Below are 14,354 nucleotides of genomic sequence, written 5' to 3'. Positions count from 1 at the left end.
GGAGTTCTAGCTGAGAATTGAATTTGTTCTAGGAGATTTCAAGGTGCAGGGGAGGAACTGTGGCCTTGGCACAGAACCAATACTATGTACAGAAAAAAAGAGAATCCAAGATCGGAACCCTGCCGTCCCTTGCACACTATAAAGAACCGTCATAAGACAGTTAAGGATTTAGTTTAGAACATATACACAATACATACTTCAGTTGTTTATTAACAGCAAAAATGCATTCAAACAAAGAATGAATCTGCAAAGCTATCCATAAATCCAATGTGAATGGCTGGCGCGTTTCGAGGGGCAATCCTCTTCTTCATGAGCCTAATTGGACTGTGGAGAAATATCACACAAAAGATACTGTAAGTATGTTGTGAATTACGCTTTTCGATATAAATCTTACATTTTACCAATTATTTTAGTTTAACAAGACCATGGTCAAAATTCTAAATGTAAACACTGTTTATCAATGTAGTAGAGATAGAGTCCCTAAAGGATGTGAACTGATCCATCATATAACATTGTTTCCCGGGTATCACAGAGGATGTGTGGCTCACCTCAGTGAGACTTTCTACATAGTCATACTTTATGATGACACCTCACAATCCCTGGTGAATACAGTGTGATAGCTCTTAATAGGTTAGTGTACTGGCTATCCATAGATTAGTAACAATAATCATTAAGTGTACCTCTCCAGGTGGTCTAGAAAATTCCATCTTCATCAATAATAGCTATGTTTGTATAACATCACGGTACAGGTATGAGGTCTGTAGCATGTCACCATCTAGGAAACAAGAGACGTCAACTGGTTATTCCAGACCCTAGCTTATATGGGAAGACTCTATTGTGAAGTCATTTTTGAGACGTAAACAACTATAGGATAAAGGAGTTGCACTCACCGCTGTGCGGTGCCAACATCACAAAGTCAAGCTAACAGTTTTCTCAGTATTCATGGAACATGCGCACTAGTATGGTGCGCCCCTGGGTAGATAAATGCCCTGCAAGGTGTACATGGCCAAAAGCCCATGTCAATGCAGTGTTGCAGATCACTGTGAAATAACAAAATTTTTGTCAGTTCCTTGTATCCTGTGACAACCCTTAGTAAAGTACAGTGTCACATGTAGCCTATAAATCTGAAAAAGTCACTCACCCTTAACGATGAATTGTTATTCATAAAGGATAGCTGTCATGAGCTTCATGTAGCCTGCAGTGATTTAGATCCGTACTCGCTGCGATGCTGTTACGCTCACCTGGTCTCTGTAGGGACATTGGGGCACGGTCGCAGCCCTCCCTGGAAGTGGATCACCTTTGTCTAACTTCTTCCCCTGCACATATGCTGCAGGCTGGGATAATTGCTGACACTGCTCCTGCGTGGATATATGAGATTGTGAGAATGCGGCTATGTGACTGTTGTCTCTCGCAAACCCTTCTTCCCAAAGTGTGGTAAGCATGCGCCGACCCATATAGTCCTACCTGTTGATCAATGATGATGAACTCTCCGTCCTGCTTCTCACTGCAGGGGAGCTTCTTGATGGGCCAAGTTCCTTCACTGGCCCATTGTACGTGGCAGCCCAGACCAGCTGTGGCTTAAACCCTTCTGATGGTAAGTGTTTTATGGCTTTTAATATTGTGATGTTGATTCCTGATTATTGTCCGTATCTTTTAATGATGTCTTTCCTCTGCTTTCTCCCAACAGATGAAATGTGGCCCTGCGGTAACTGCAGTGGACAAAGCGAGACCAAATTGGAAGAGAATGGAGTCTGTGATGCTCCGATAGAAGGTGAGTGTTGATTTAAGGTTAAGCACAAATATATATATATAAAAACGCGACCTTAAACGTTATGTCTTTGCAAACTCTAACCGTGTCTTCATCTTTTTCCCTTGCAGGCAGCGTCTTCAAATGAATGGCCCGCCGTACCACAATGTCGGAGTTGGAGCGCTGCTTTCCGGAGGTCTGGAGATGAATGAAGAATGCCAGAGACTACGATGATGCGTGCCGAAGAAACATATTCCAAGGTAAGATGCTGAGGCTGGTAGCTGGAAACGAAGGTAAGATGCTGAAGGTGGTAGCTGGAAACAAAGGTAAGATGTTGAGGCTGGTAACATGAACGGAAGGTAAGATGCTGAGGCTGGGAACTGGAAACAAGGTAAGATGCGCTCAGGTGGTGGTGAGCGTTACGCTGCCATTAGTGCAGAATAACGCAAAGCGCTTGTCTGGGTGGGCTTAAATAGTCTAGCTCTGGCCACGCCCATAAACCTTGGCTCACCAGCCCGACCCAGCCACTCCTAAAGGATGCTACACGTGTAATCCGGCTTTCTCCAGTGGCCACACACAAATAAACCCATTTGGAGGTTCTTGTAAGGAAAATAAAGTACTTTGCACAAAATAAAGTGTGTAAATTTTATATTTTTTCATGAGCCTGGCGCCAATGGTGCAGGGTCAGTGTTTCTGGCCTAATGGCCATGACAGCACTCCCCCTCAAGGCCCTTCTCACAGGTGTTCTTTCTCCTGGTCCTGGCTTGGTGGGATTGTCATGATGGAATTGTTTGAACAGTCGTGGGGGGTGGACGAATTCACTGGGTTCCCAGGTACGATCTTGAGGTCCATAACCCTTCCAGTCTATAATCTAGTACAGTTTAGATTGCACTATCTTGGAATCCAGAATAGCCTTGACTTCGTATTCGGGTTCCCCTTCTAAGATGTTGGGCTTGTGCGGTGCTTCAATCCGAGTTCCCGGTTTCATTGGCTTCAGGAGTGAAACATGGAATACTGGATGGATTTGCATGTTAGGTGGTAGTTCCAATTTCATGGCAGCAGGGTTTGTCACGGCTTTGATGGGATAAGGCCCCAGGTACCGGGGCCGGAAGGCTAGTGGTCCTTTTAGAGGAATGTTTTCGGCGGCTAACCAAACCTTGTCTCTGACCTGATAATATGTGGCTTCCCTTCGGTCTCGGTCTGCAAAAATGTTCTGCTTTTCCTTAGCTCTGGTCAAATTTTCAGCTGCTTCTTTAAGAATCCTAGCAATGTTTTTATGTAAGATTGTTACTGCTGGCATTTCCAATTCGTCAAGTGAATCAAAAGTGGAAGTTCGAGGATGTCGATCATGCACTGTGTAGAATGGAGTCTGTCCTGTGCAAGTGTAAATGGAATTGTTGTAGGTATATTTGGTCAACCAAAGTATGTCTTTCCAGGATTCCCAAGTTTGTTGCAACATAAACCTGAGATATTGCTACAGGGTCTGGTTGGTCCGTTCAGTTTGGCCATCGGTTTGAGGATGGTGACTAGTGGATAACCGGAGGTCGATTTTGGCTATCTTGCAGCATCTCCTCCAGAGTGCCGAGACAAACTCAGTTCCTCGATTTGATATTGGTAATGATGGGAACCTGTGCAATTTGACAATCTGTTCCAAAGACATGGTGGCAAGGGTGGAAACAGTGGGGAGTCCTTTTAATGGGATAAAATGGGCCATTCTGGAGAAATAATCCACAACTACTAAGATAGTGTTATGTCCATTGCAGGGAGGAAGATCTGTGATGAAGTCCATTGACAACGTATGCCACGGTGCTGAGCGGTGCCATCAATGGATTCAGTAAACCGGCTGGGTTTAGTTTTTGAGATTTATGTTGTGTGCAGACACCACATGTCATGATAAATTGGGCAATGTCTTTTCTGCAAGTTGGCCACCAATAACTCTTTCGTATTTTAGCTTGAGTCTTGGCAATTCCTGGATGTCCTTCCACCAATGAATCATGATAGTTTGCTATTATTTGATCTTGCAGTTTTTTGTCCAGAATGAATAATCTCTCTTGAAAGTACAGTAGATCATTTTTAATGGTGTATTGGTCTCCTCTGGTTAGCCATTCCTGTTGTGTTGCTTGATTCATCTGAGTTCGGAGATCGGTTTTCAAGTCATCCAGACAAGTGGTTGTGGCGTACTTGTTTTCTGGAATGATGGCCACGGACTCAGGCGTGGTAAAAGCTTTTTTGCCCTCACTCATGCATGACAGAGCGTCAGCTTTCCCATTGCGTACTCCAGGTCTGTAGGTGATGATAAAATCGTATTCTGCAAATAAAAGAGCCCAACCAAATTGGTTTGAGGATTGGGTTTTGGCGGTCTTCAAGTATTGCAGATTGCGGTGATCTGGGACGACAGTTACTGCGTGTTTTGCTCCAAGAAGTTAGTGTCTCCATGCTTTGAAGGCTGCCTTAATTGCTAACAGTTCTTTGTCTGTGATTGCATAGTTCAACTCTGGTGTAGAAAGCTTATAGGACCAGAATGCTATGGGATGCAATTGTCCTGTTTCGGGGTCCCTTTGTGACAGTACCGCCCCCATGGCTGTGTTGGAGGCATCTGTTTCGATCACGTATGGCAGGTCTGACCGAGGGTGTCGAAGAACGGTGCTGTAGTGAAAGCAAGTTTCAGCTCCTGGAAGTCGTTCTCCGCTTCTGGAGACCAAAGGAATTTCTTGTTTTTTCTCAGCAGGGAGGTAATTGGATGTACTATCTGCGAAAACCTAGGAATAAACCAACGATAAAAATTGGCAAATCGAGCACACTTTGTACTCCTTTAGTGGATGTCGGTGATGGCCATTGAAGGATAGCATCCAGCTTACGTGTGTCCATATGAACACCTCCTGGTGTGAGCATAAAGCCCAAAGATCAACTTCTGTTACATGGAAGAAACACTTTTCTAACTTGGCAAACTGCCATGGCTGTCAAAGCTTTTCCAATACTGCTCGTACATGGCCGACATGGTCCTTCTTGGAAGCTGAGTAAATGAGAATGTCATCAATGTAGACGAGTGCGCAAACGTCCAACAATTCACAAAGCACATCGTTCATAAAAAATTGGAACGTCGCCGGGGCATTACATACCCCGAAGGGCATAACCTGATATTCGAAATGACCATACTTAGTTAGGAAAGCCGTTTTCCACTCATCCCCTTTTTAACTCTTACGAGATGATAGGCTCCCTGTAGATCCAGTTTTTTGTAAATTTGAGCATTCCTTACCTCATCCAAAAGCTCCGGGATGAGTGGCAGTGAATATCTGTTTTTTACCATGATCTGGTTAAGTGCTCTATAGTCAATACAAGTTCTTAAGTCGCCCTCTTTTTTAAGTACGAAAAAGAGAGCCAAGGAGGCAGGGGACTTGGACGGGTGGATAAAGCCGTAATCCAGGTACTGATCCAGGTAAGTTTTTAGATGCTGGTTGTCCTGCTCCATTAGTGCCTAAATCCGACTACAAGGGATCTGGGCTCCGGGCACCAGATCTATTTGGCAATCGTAAGGCCTGTGTGGTGGCAGGGCATTCGCTTGCTCCTTCTGAAAAACATCCTGGTAATCCAGATATTCAGGTGGTAAGGAATTAGTGAGTTTCAAAATTGTTTTCGTCTTTGGTCTCAGGTTGCCCACATTTCTATTGTAACAGGTGTTAGCACACTCTTGAGGAAAGGTCAGAACTCGTTTTCGCCAGTCAATCCTCGGTTTGTGGGTTTCCAGCCAAGGCATTCCTAGTATCATCTGGAACTGAGAAGCACTGATGAGATCGAAGCTATCCTGAAACATAAGCATGACTTTTTCGGTATGCTGCATCACTGGCCCAGACGATAACTGAGAACCATCCACTGTTGTGATGTTTTCCGATTTCAGCTTTTGTCAGAGAGGAAGGCCTATTCGAGGAGCTAGATCTTGATCAATATAATTTCCCATGGCTCCACTATCAATGTATGCCTTCAAGGCATGTATTTCTGACAGTTGTTTGTGGTTGACCAAAAGTACCGGGATGACTAGATATGAGGTCTGTACAGATTCCTTCTTTTCGCTCGACATGTGGACCCCTATGCTTGGCAGATGTTGGAGATTTCGGAATCTTGTTCTTTTTCCTCGTCATCTTTGTCTGTTGCTCCAACCAATTTCTTGGATGGTTTCACCAGGCATTCCCGGAGGAAGTGTCCTGCTCTCCCGCAATACAAGCAGAGCTGTTGTTGCCTCCTTTTCCCCCTTTCTGACTTGGAGATTTGACTCTGTAATCCAACAATCTGCATTGATTCAGTTTGTTCATGGGATTTGGCTTGATTGTCCCGTGGTCGCATATAGACCAACCTCCCCTCAGCCCTTGTGCAGTCCATCTTTCGATTTTGCAAACTGATCGAACTGCACAGGGAAGTTGATGTATTCTGCACATCCCTTGGGGGATTCACCACTTGGGCTAGAACATCCTTAAGTTCCCCACTCAACCCTTGATAAAAGAGCATAGTCCTCTTTTCTTCTGGCCAGTTTGTCTGTGCTACGAGATGATCGAAGGTTGCGTTGTAGGTCAATAAGTCTTGGTTTCCTTGTTTAAGTGACAATAATTAATTGTCCAAAGCTTGTCCTTGAGCATGCCTTGCGAACAATTTCTCCATCTCTTGCTGAAATTCCTCAAAGTCTTGAAGCAATGGATCATCCTGGTTTACTAGCGGTATCAACCAGTCCGCTGCACTGCCTCCTAAATATGAGAGTACAAATGCAACTCTGGTTTGATCGTTGGGAAAAGCCCCAGCCTGGCACAAAAAATGAAGGCGCCATTGGTTCATGAATATAGCGTACTTATTAGGGTCGCCGGTAAAGCGTTCGGGCGGGGCCAGTGGTACCGCACCTGGAAGAACCCTGAAGCTGCAGGATCTGGTGCGGTTGACCAAAGGAGTTCGAAGAGGTATCGCTCAACACATCCCAAGGTACTAAGTTAATTCCTGAGCGTCTCATTGTGTAGGAAAGGGAGGGTAGGTCTGTTTGGTAAATGTATGAGAGTAGGATCAGGTTAGGGGTGCTTGGCCATCTAACATGCATCGTGCATTAGAGTCAACTGAATATGGGGGTGCAAAACTCAAGAGTTACTAAACTTGTATCCTTTTCTTCCCTCACAACAAATGAGCTATCCATATGATAAATTGGCTAGGGTTTTGCTGCTAAGGGGAATACTTGCTTTGAGGACTGAGCCTCCCAGAAGGCAGTGGGGCACAGGTGCCATTTCCGAATGTCATTGGGGATTAGACAACTATTTGCTAATTGGCATTTTCCCAGACCTTAGGGATCCTGCATCTAATGCTTCATTAGCACATTTAAATGCCCTCAAAAAGTGGACCCTCAGTCTGACTGTGACAGAGAGTGGCTGGAAACAGCATCAGTCCACTCTCACTGATTTCTGGAAGAATTCAGCTGATTTGTAATGCTAGCCATTCATTTACCCTAGTAGAACTGGCGCGTTTCCAGAAGCGTGTCCAAGCAGCACAGTCCATTTTGGCAGTTCTTTAGATATTTTCCACCTGTCCGTCCTTTCCATCTCTGTTCATCTGTCAGTCCCTCTGTCTCTCCTTCCCTCTAGTCCCTGCAACACTGTTGCTTTCATGATATTTTCTGTCGATGTACACAGAAGTAGCACCCAATGCATCAGCAGCAAGGAGTTGCAGTTCAACTAAATGAACATCTTTCAATGCATATGAATCTGGGTAGGTTTTTTTGATGTTTGCATGTTCTTTTTTGTGCAAAGTGGACTCATAAATCATGCAGTAATCGAACTGGTGCCTCTCATCTTCTCAGCGGAGTGGCGTGTGAAGTCGAAGTCGCACTTTTATAAGTCCCCTCATGCAAGCATATTTATAACTTTCTCAAGTAAAACGGTGTTCTGTCAGTGAAATGTTTTGGAGGTTGATCCTTAACAAGTATTAGGCATGTTTCACGCAATGAAAAAAGTAGCCAATCTTTGTTGATATTACAACGGCCACATGCCGGCATCTGAAGTTGTCCAAGTGTCACGTGTGAATAGCACATCCACCACTGCCCCCCTTACTTGCATTGGCACGTGCAGCACCAGATTTATAACGGGAACCCTGCATGACGAGTATCAGAATGAAAGGACACTAGGAGCACACACTGCACCCTCACACATGGCAATGCAATTGCTGGATAACTTGATATACCCCGCTAGGCACACTGGGTCGAGGGCCACGCCTGATAACATTATAAACGCATCTATCTAGGTGGCATACACCATAATTTTACAGGAAACTCAAGTTATCCAGTCCAGACCACCAGGGACGTCATTTCACCAAAATGCCAGGGGTAGCGGAAGTGACATCACAGTGCCACACCCCCAAGAGTGACATCACAGGAAGTGATGTCATTTGACCACACCCCACAGGAAGTGATGTCATTAGACCACGCCCCCACCATGACATCACAGGAAGTGGCCTAATAAAGCATTATCGCTCAGTGCATTAAGAAAAAAATGGTTACGATATCAGTGTATTTTGACTTTTCATACAAGAATGGATCATCATATGTATCAGTGTCAAGGTCCATGTTGCCACGTGAAGTGTATGAACCCCAATCCCCTCTTTATGTGGATCTGCCCTGTTATTTCAACAGGACTACAGAGCGAAATCACATTCTGGGGGGACAGGGACGGATAGGCGGGCACGGGGATAGGGGAAAGCCAGGATAAAAGGGGAGATTGGAGAATATTTCACCAGAAAACATGTATGGCATCCTCAGTTTTTAATGACTCTTCTGCTTGTGTTATTTTGGCTGCCAAAAGATTAGTTCAAAATGTGTTCAAGGCATACAGTGCATTACTGAGTGATACAAACTTCAGTACCAAAAGCCTCATCAGTTCAGTGCCCAGATTTTATGGGGGAAAAATCCTGGCTGCATTTTGCATTACTCCCACACTCACCAACACTCTTTATATGCCTAGGTTTCTGTTCCTACATGTTCATTGTCCTCCACACCCCGCACCACAATGGTACACATTCCAACAATTAGTACTATTATATAGATTTTTGGATAATGCCCAACAGTTGCTCTTCCTTCACTCTGATCATAAGACTTAAAATGTAGTTTCTTACCAGATTGAGCAGAACAGTGGCTTGACAGACGTGCCGGTGCTGCTGTTTCAATGGCATGTGAGGTGAAGATTCTGACTCGAAGGCAGGTTGTTGCTTAGGTGACTGGAAACCAGAGGAGAGGTCTGTGAGTGTTCAATGGCAACAGATCAAGAAGACACAGAACTCTGGTAGTGGAGCTGCAGGTGTTTGGCAGGGAAGAGGCTGCAAGTATGGCAGGTGCTGTTTTGAGGTCACAGAACTCTGGTAGTGGAGCTGCAGGTGTTTGGCAGAGAAGAGGCTGCAAGTATGGCAGGTGCTGTTTTGAGGTCACAGAATACTGGCTGTGATGCCGATGGTGCCGGGCTGGTTTTAACAGAGGGCACTGACTGGGTGTGTCTCATCATTGCTTGGTTGACTACAAATCAAGGATACGGTGCTGGCATTGTGAAGAAAGAACTGTAGCTGTGGGGTAGCTGGTGACTGGCTTAATGGAAGTTGCTGCTTAGATGGCTCATCATTGCTTCCTTGACTGGAAATGAAGAAGAGCCAGGCGGGAATCGGATAGCAAATGTTTTCATGACACGACTCCAGCTGTGCTGCAGCTTCTGGCTGACCTGTCAAGAAGATGCTGATGGAGGCTACTCAGATTCTAAGAGACTGGCGGTTGACAGATGCTTGTGGCTGTGCTACTAGTAGTGCCTGTCTGGCTTCACAGGAAAAGGCTAATTGAATGTCTTGCTGTTGCTTAGACTGAAAATCTGTAGGATGCCGGCGGTGTGGCCGATGATGCCATTTTAAAGACACACATGATGTTTCTGACGTAATGGTCCATTGTTGTTTAGCTCACTGGTAAAAAATAGGATGTTGACTAAACTCAACAGCATACCATGCAGTGTTTTGAAGATGAGACAAACTGGTTGTAGTGCATCAGCGATGTCTCATGGCTGACTTCATGAGGAGAAGAGGCTGGTAGTGTAGGAGAGTAGCAGATGGTTTTGAAGACTGTATGTGGTGCTGATTAGGTCTGCGTGACTTGAAAAGAAAGACCTAACTGGAAAATTGAGCTATAATCTAACAGCGTCGAAGAATATAATGGTTCATCTTTTCAGAGGATACCTCCTGTGTCGCATGTCAGCAAATCGGTCAATGGCATCACTCAAATTTACCTCGTCAACCTCTATAGGTTCACATGCCATAAAAATCACTAAGTCTGTTGTCTCCACATCTATTTCGCAAATAGTTTTTAACTCTTTTCAAACAGGAGAAGAACCTCTCATTTGTTGCAGTTGTAATCGGCAATGCAAGAACCAGATCCAACAGATTTAGGACATCAGAAAAGCCTCTTGGAGATTCATTGAGATAGTACCTGACAGAGTGAATACCTGCTAAAGTCTTTCCAGATAAATAGCCCCTTACAGTGTCAAGTCCTGAATGCAATGCAGCATAATCTACTTGGGGCCCTAGTTAGTGCCGAGCAAGAAGATCTGCAGATGAGTCCTCCAAGAAATTTTTAGCCCTTGGATTGAACATGCAGGCAGCCTTGATAAGCCCCATGTTATCTATAAAACGAGCATCCAACTCTCTTACAAACCTATCCAAGGTGCAGAAAAACACCTCTTGCTTTATCCATTCAGTCTGTGGCATTCGATCCTCAGAGTGCCCATAATGTCCAGGCCTCTTCCCTACAGTAGTACCAACAAGGTATTCTTTGAGTTTGCTGCTCAGTTGGTGCTGCCTTACTGGTAAAGCTCTGCGGTCGTGGTCTTCAACTGTTTCAATACCACATTTTTCTGCCAATTCCGTTGCGTCATTGACGATTTTCACCCAATGGCATTCTTGTCTAAGGTTGACGAGGGCAGTTCTTGTCACTTGAATTAGGTGACTCGCATCTGGCAAATCAAGATGCTTTCTCTGAAGTTCATCAGATAACACAGGAATCTTTTTCAGAATTGCTTCCATACTTAACAAAGTTAGCAAAAACTCAAAGCACTGCATATTTCGGAGAAGTCCTCTGGCTTCTGAACAAGCCTGCTTGTCACGTTGTTGTGATGATTCTATTACACTGAGAACAACTATAATGGTTTCAAATCGAGCCTCTATTTTATTAACACACGCGTACCAATAAAACCATCTAGTGCCACAAAGTCTTTCTAATTCTTGTACTTCCAGACCGCTTTCTGTTTGAGCTTTTACAAAGAGTTTGTGCCGAGGAGAACTTTGTGAAAGGAACACATACACAGCCTGCAAAGTTGAGAAAAAATCCTTCACTGTTTGTATGTTAGTGATAGTTTGCACTAACGCAAGGTTTAGACGATGTGCATGACAGTGAATGTAAACTGCCTGTGGAGCAATTTCTTTTATTTTCGCTTGCACTCCATTGAAACAGCCACTCATAACTGATGCCCCATCATAGCATTGTGCCACACAGTTCTTCCAGTCAAGGCCAGCATTGCGTACAGATTTGTCAATGGCTGCAGCTAAACTGGAGGCATCCAACTTCTCCATGTGGTAACATCCCATGGCTTTTTCCTGAATGTTCCCATCTTGATCTACAAACCGGATGACAAAGCTCATCTGTTCTTTATGCGAAATGTCTTTGGTTTCATCAACCAACACTGCAAAGTGCTTTGTCACTTTCCTAACGATATTCTGACGTATAATATTTGCCACAACTGAGATCATGTCATTTTGATACTCTGGAGATGTGTATTGCCCATATCGTCTAGCCATTTTTACTTTAAGAAGTTCATTATTATCAGACAGCAAACGCAATATTGCTATGAAGTTTCCCTTATTGTGGGAGTCTTGCGATTCATCTGTGGCTCGGAAAGCAAGTCCTTGACGACCCAAAACACATACAACCTTTAGTAACTGCAGCACATGTTGACGATTCTCTTCAATCTCTTGGTCCCCAACCTTTTCTAGCATTGAAACAATTGAGTGGTGAGGGCCTGTAGTCTGTTGTACACGCTTAAAGTCTGCCCAAGCTACAACCGAAGACTTATGCTTATCAGAATCTGAGTGCATCTTTAAAGAACGACGTGTATTTTCCCATTTAGCGAAGCCAATATCAACAAATGGAACATTGCCACGTGCACGCCCCCCTCCTCCAGAATTAGGACCAAAATGTCTGCATACAAAGCAGTATACTTTATCTTTCAGAACGGAATACTCTACCCAAGGATATGTTTTGTAGTCTCCGTTAAACTTACGGGAACCAGTTACAGGGTATGTAGGAAGTTTTGGCTGTACAGGGTCACTGCATGGATTTGGGGACAGATCAGTCACCACACTGTCATATAAATTGGGAGCTGGAGATCTTCTTGGAATGCCCTGCTCAGCTAGACACATCTGCATACTGTTATCGCTCTGCAACCAAGTGCTGCTTGTGCTCTCCCCGAGGAGTGAAATGTCGGGAGAGCAAGCACCAGTGGAAGGATCATCAAACATGCCAATACGGGAAGAACAATCCTCAACATCAGGGTTGAAAGAGCACTCTGCGCTATCCAGGAACGTTGAAGTGTTGCTTGGGTCATCAGCATCACGTGAAACCGTCACAGCAATGTCTGCACGTGAACAAGAGCCTTCAGTGGCCACTACAAATGAAGGAGATGCTAGGTCATCCAAGGAAGGTGGAGCTGTAGACAAAGAGTCAGCATGTGGAGATAGTGAACCAATGTCAGCACATGTAGATGCACTGTCTGCACCTGAAGAAGCAGCTTCGCTGCCAGCAAGAGTTGATGTGCTGGTCGATGGTTGGACAACATGTGCAGCTGTGTTTGAACTGCCACTTGAGTTATCATCAGACCTCTTGCGCTTGCTTGAATCAGAGCCTGGAGTAGGGCCAGCTCCTCTTGCTTTTGGAGAAAACATATCAACGATTGACCTCTGTTTTGGATCCTTTGGTTTTCCTGTAGGTGTAGACATGTTCGTTTTTTTAGTACTGCTAAATCAGAAGCGATTGTTCAAGCAAATGATGGATTCCTCAGTGTCCTCCTGGCTTCTTTTGTGCTTCACTCTTCTTTGGAGGACCACTTCCACTGAATACCAAAGAGGAGACAAATCTGAAATGTATTGCTTTGGCTTACAAGTTTATCACTGTACTCCCTGAAAATAAGCGAGTACTCCCCAAAAAGAAAAACAGATTACAAATACTCCCAACAAAAATAGGAAACAAACACTGTAGACCCTGAGCCCCTGCTTTCATGCACACAGTTCCATGGATGTTTGGAGAGGTAGCGCACGTAGTTCCAAAGGAAGAAAGTACTATTATTACTGCTCGATCGGTAGACATGCACATGATCTTTTAATGTGTATGAGTAACTAGGTGCAACATAATTATTAGTAAAACCTTTCAGTTTTTCAGTTAAAGCATTTTTACTTGCTTACAAAATACTGCCGTGGGGAACTAGATTTACATTTTTACTCCCTAAAAATCATTTTACTTCCAAGTTTACAAAATAGGGAATACAATAGTCCCACTTCAAAATCTTATCTGGAGCACTGAGTACATACCTAAGCAGTGATTTCAAGCATTTATTTTCGTAGCTTACTTTTAGGTCAGTCCTATCTGTCAGGGTAATACTTTACATTTGAGAGATTAACAGTTGCAACCTGTTCAAACTCTGCCTCTAAGAAAAAAGGAAACCTGTGGGTCCCAAAAAACTGAAGTGAAGCATGTGTTCAGTGTCATACAGTTTGAAGTTAATTGTGTGCTGTTCACTGATTAAATGGAAGAGAAACAGCCATCTTTTGTGTTGAAACAACTAGGACAAGGCTGCAATGCATAAATAGATATGGAATAACAGATCAGATCATCAACAGAACACAGAAAGGAAGGAACTTCCACACGAAGATGCAGGTCTGAAAATAATAACAAAATATCAGAAAGATTAATTTGTGCAACACCAGACCATATTAATTTTTAATAGAGTTTTAGAGTTCTGGGGTGCACGCATCATGCAGAGACAAACTGGACCACAGAGGCTTTGCACATGACAGACCTAGAGAATGACTTCAGGCCCGGCAACGATTCATCATTAACCTTCTGTAACTCAGAGGGATGCATGTTATGCACCATTGTCCTAGGATCTCTAGGAACTAGCTCTGTAGGCCGCAGCAGGCCCAGGCTGAGTGTGTGGCTCGGGCAAGGAGCAGTTTACATAATGTCCTGTCACAATGTAAAATCCTAGTTAACTGCATTGCAAAATGTATAGGCTGCAGGCCACAAATGACTTGGATTTCATCTGCCTGTGGTTAATTTAAGCAGTATAATTTGCATAAGCTGTTGCTGTAAGCTGGGCTCAGGAGGGCACATGAACACAGTGGCGATGGGCAAGGGGCACATGGGCACAGTGACGAGGGGCACATCGACACCATGGCTGGGGTCGTGGGCACATGGAACCGGCTATGACTTATCTTACAGCAGGAATTAAAAAGGCCTTCAATCCCTCCCCCACATGATCTATAAAAGACAAAATGTAAAGTTAGTAAAACG

The 14,354-nt window shown here is 44.2% G+C and overlaps 1 protein-coding gene across 1 annotated transcript; it reads right to left on the bottom strand.

Moving 5' to 3' along the window:
* Window positions 1–244: 244 nt before the first annotated feature.
* On the bottom strand, window positions 245–12,885 carry LOC138516060 (zinc finger MYM-type protein 1-like). The gene is made up of 3 exons (XM_069630874.1): window positions 8,879–12,885; window positions 681–775; window positions 245–324 (listed from the first exon to the last, which is right to left on the bottom strand). Exon 1 carries the CDS (start codon window positions 12,782–12,784, stop codon window positions 10,322–10,324), a length of 2,463 nt encoding a protein of 820 aa, XP_069486975.1. The 5' UTR covers window positions 12,785–12,885; the 3' UTR covers window positions 245–324; window positions 681–775; window positions 8,879–10,321.
* Window positions 12,886–14,354: the final 1,469 nt, after the last annotated feature.

Source organism: Ambystoma mexicanum, chromosome 6q (assembly GCF_040938575.1).
Source record: "Ambystoma mexicanum isolate Mex_15411 chromosome 6q, UKY_AmexF1_1, whole genome shotgun sequence".
In the NCBI taxonomy this organism is placed as follows: Eukaryota; Metazoa; Chordata; class Amphibia; order Caudata; family Ambystomatidae; genus Ambystoma; species Ambystoma mexicanum.
Note: the sequence above shows the minus strand (reverse complement) of the source record. Positions and strands in the feature narration are given on the sequence as shown.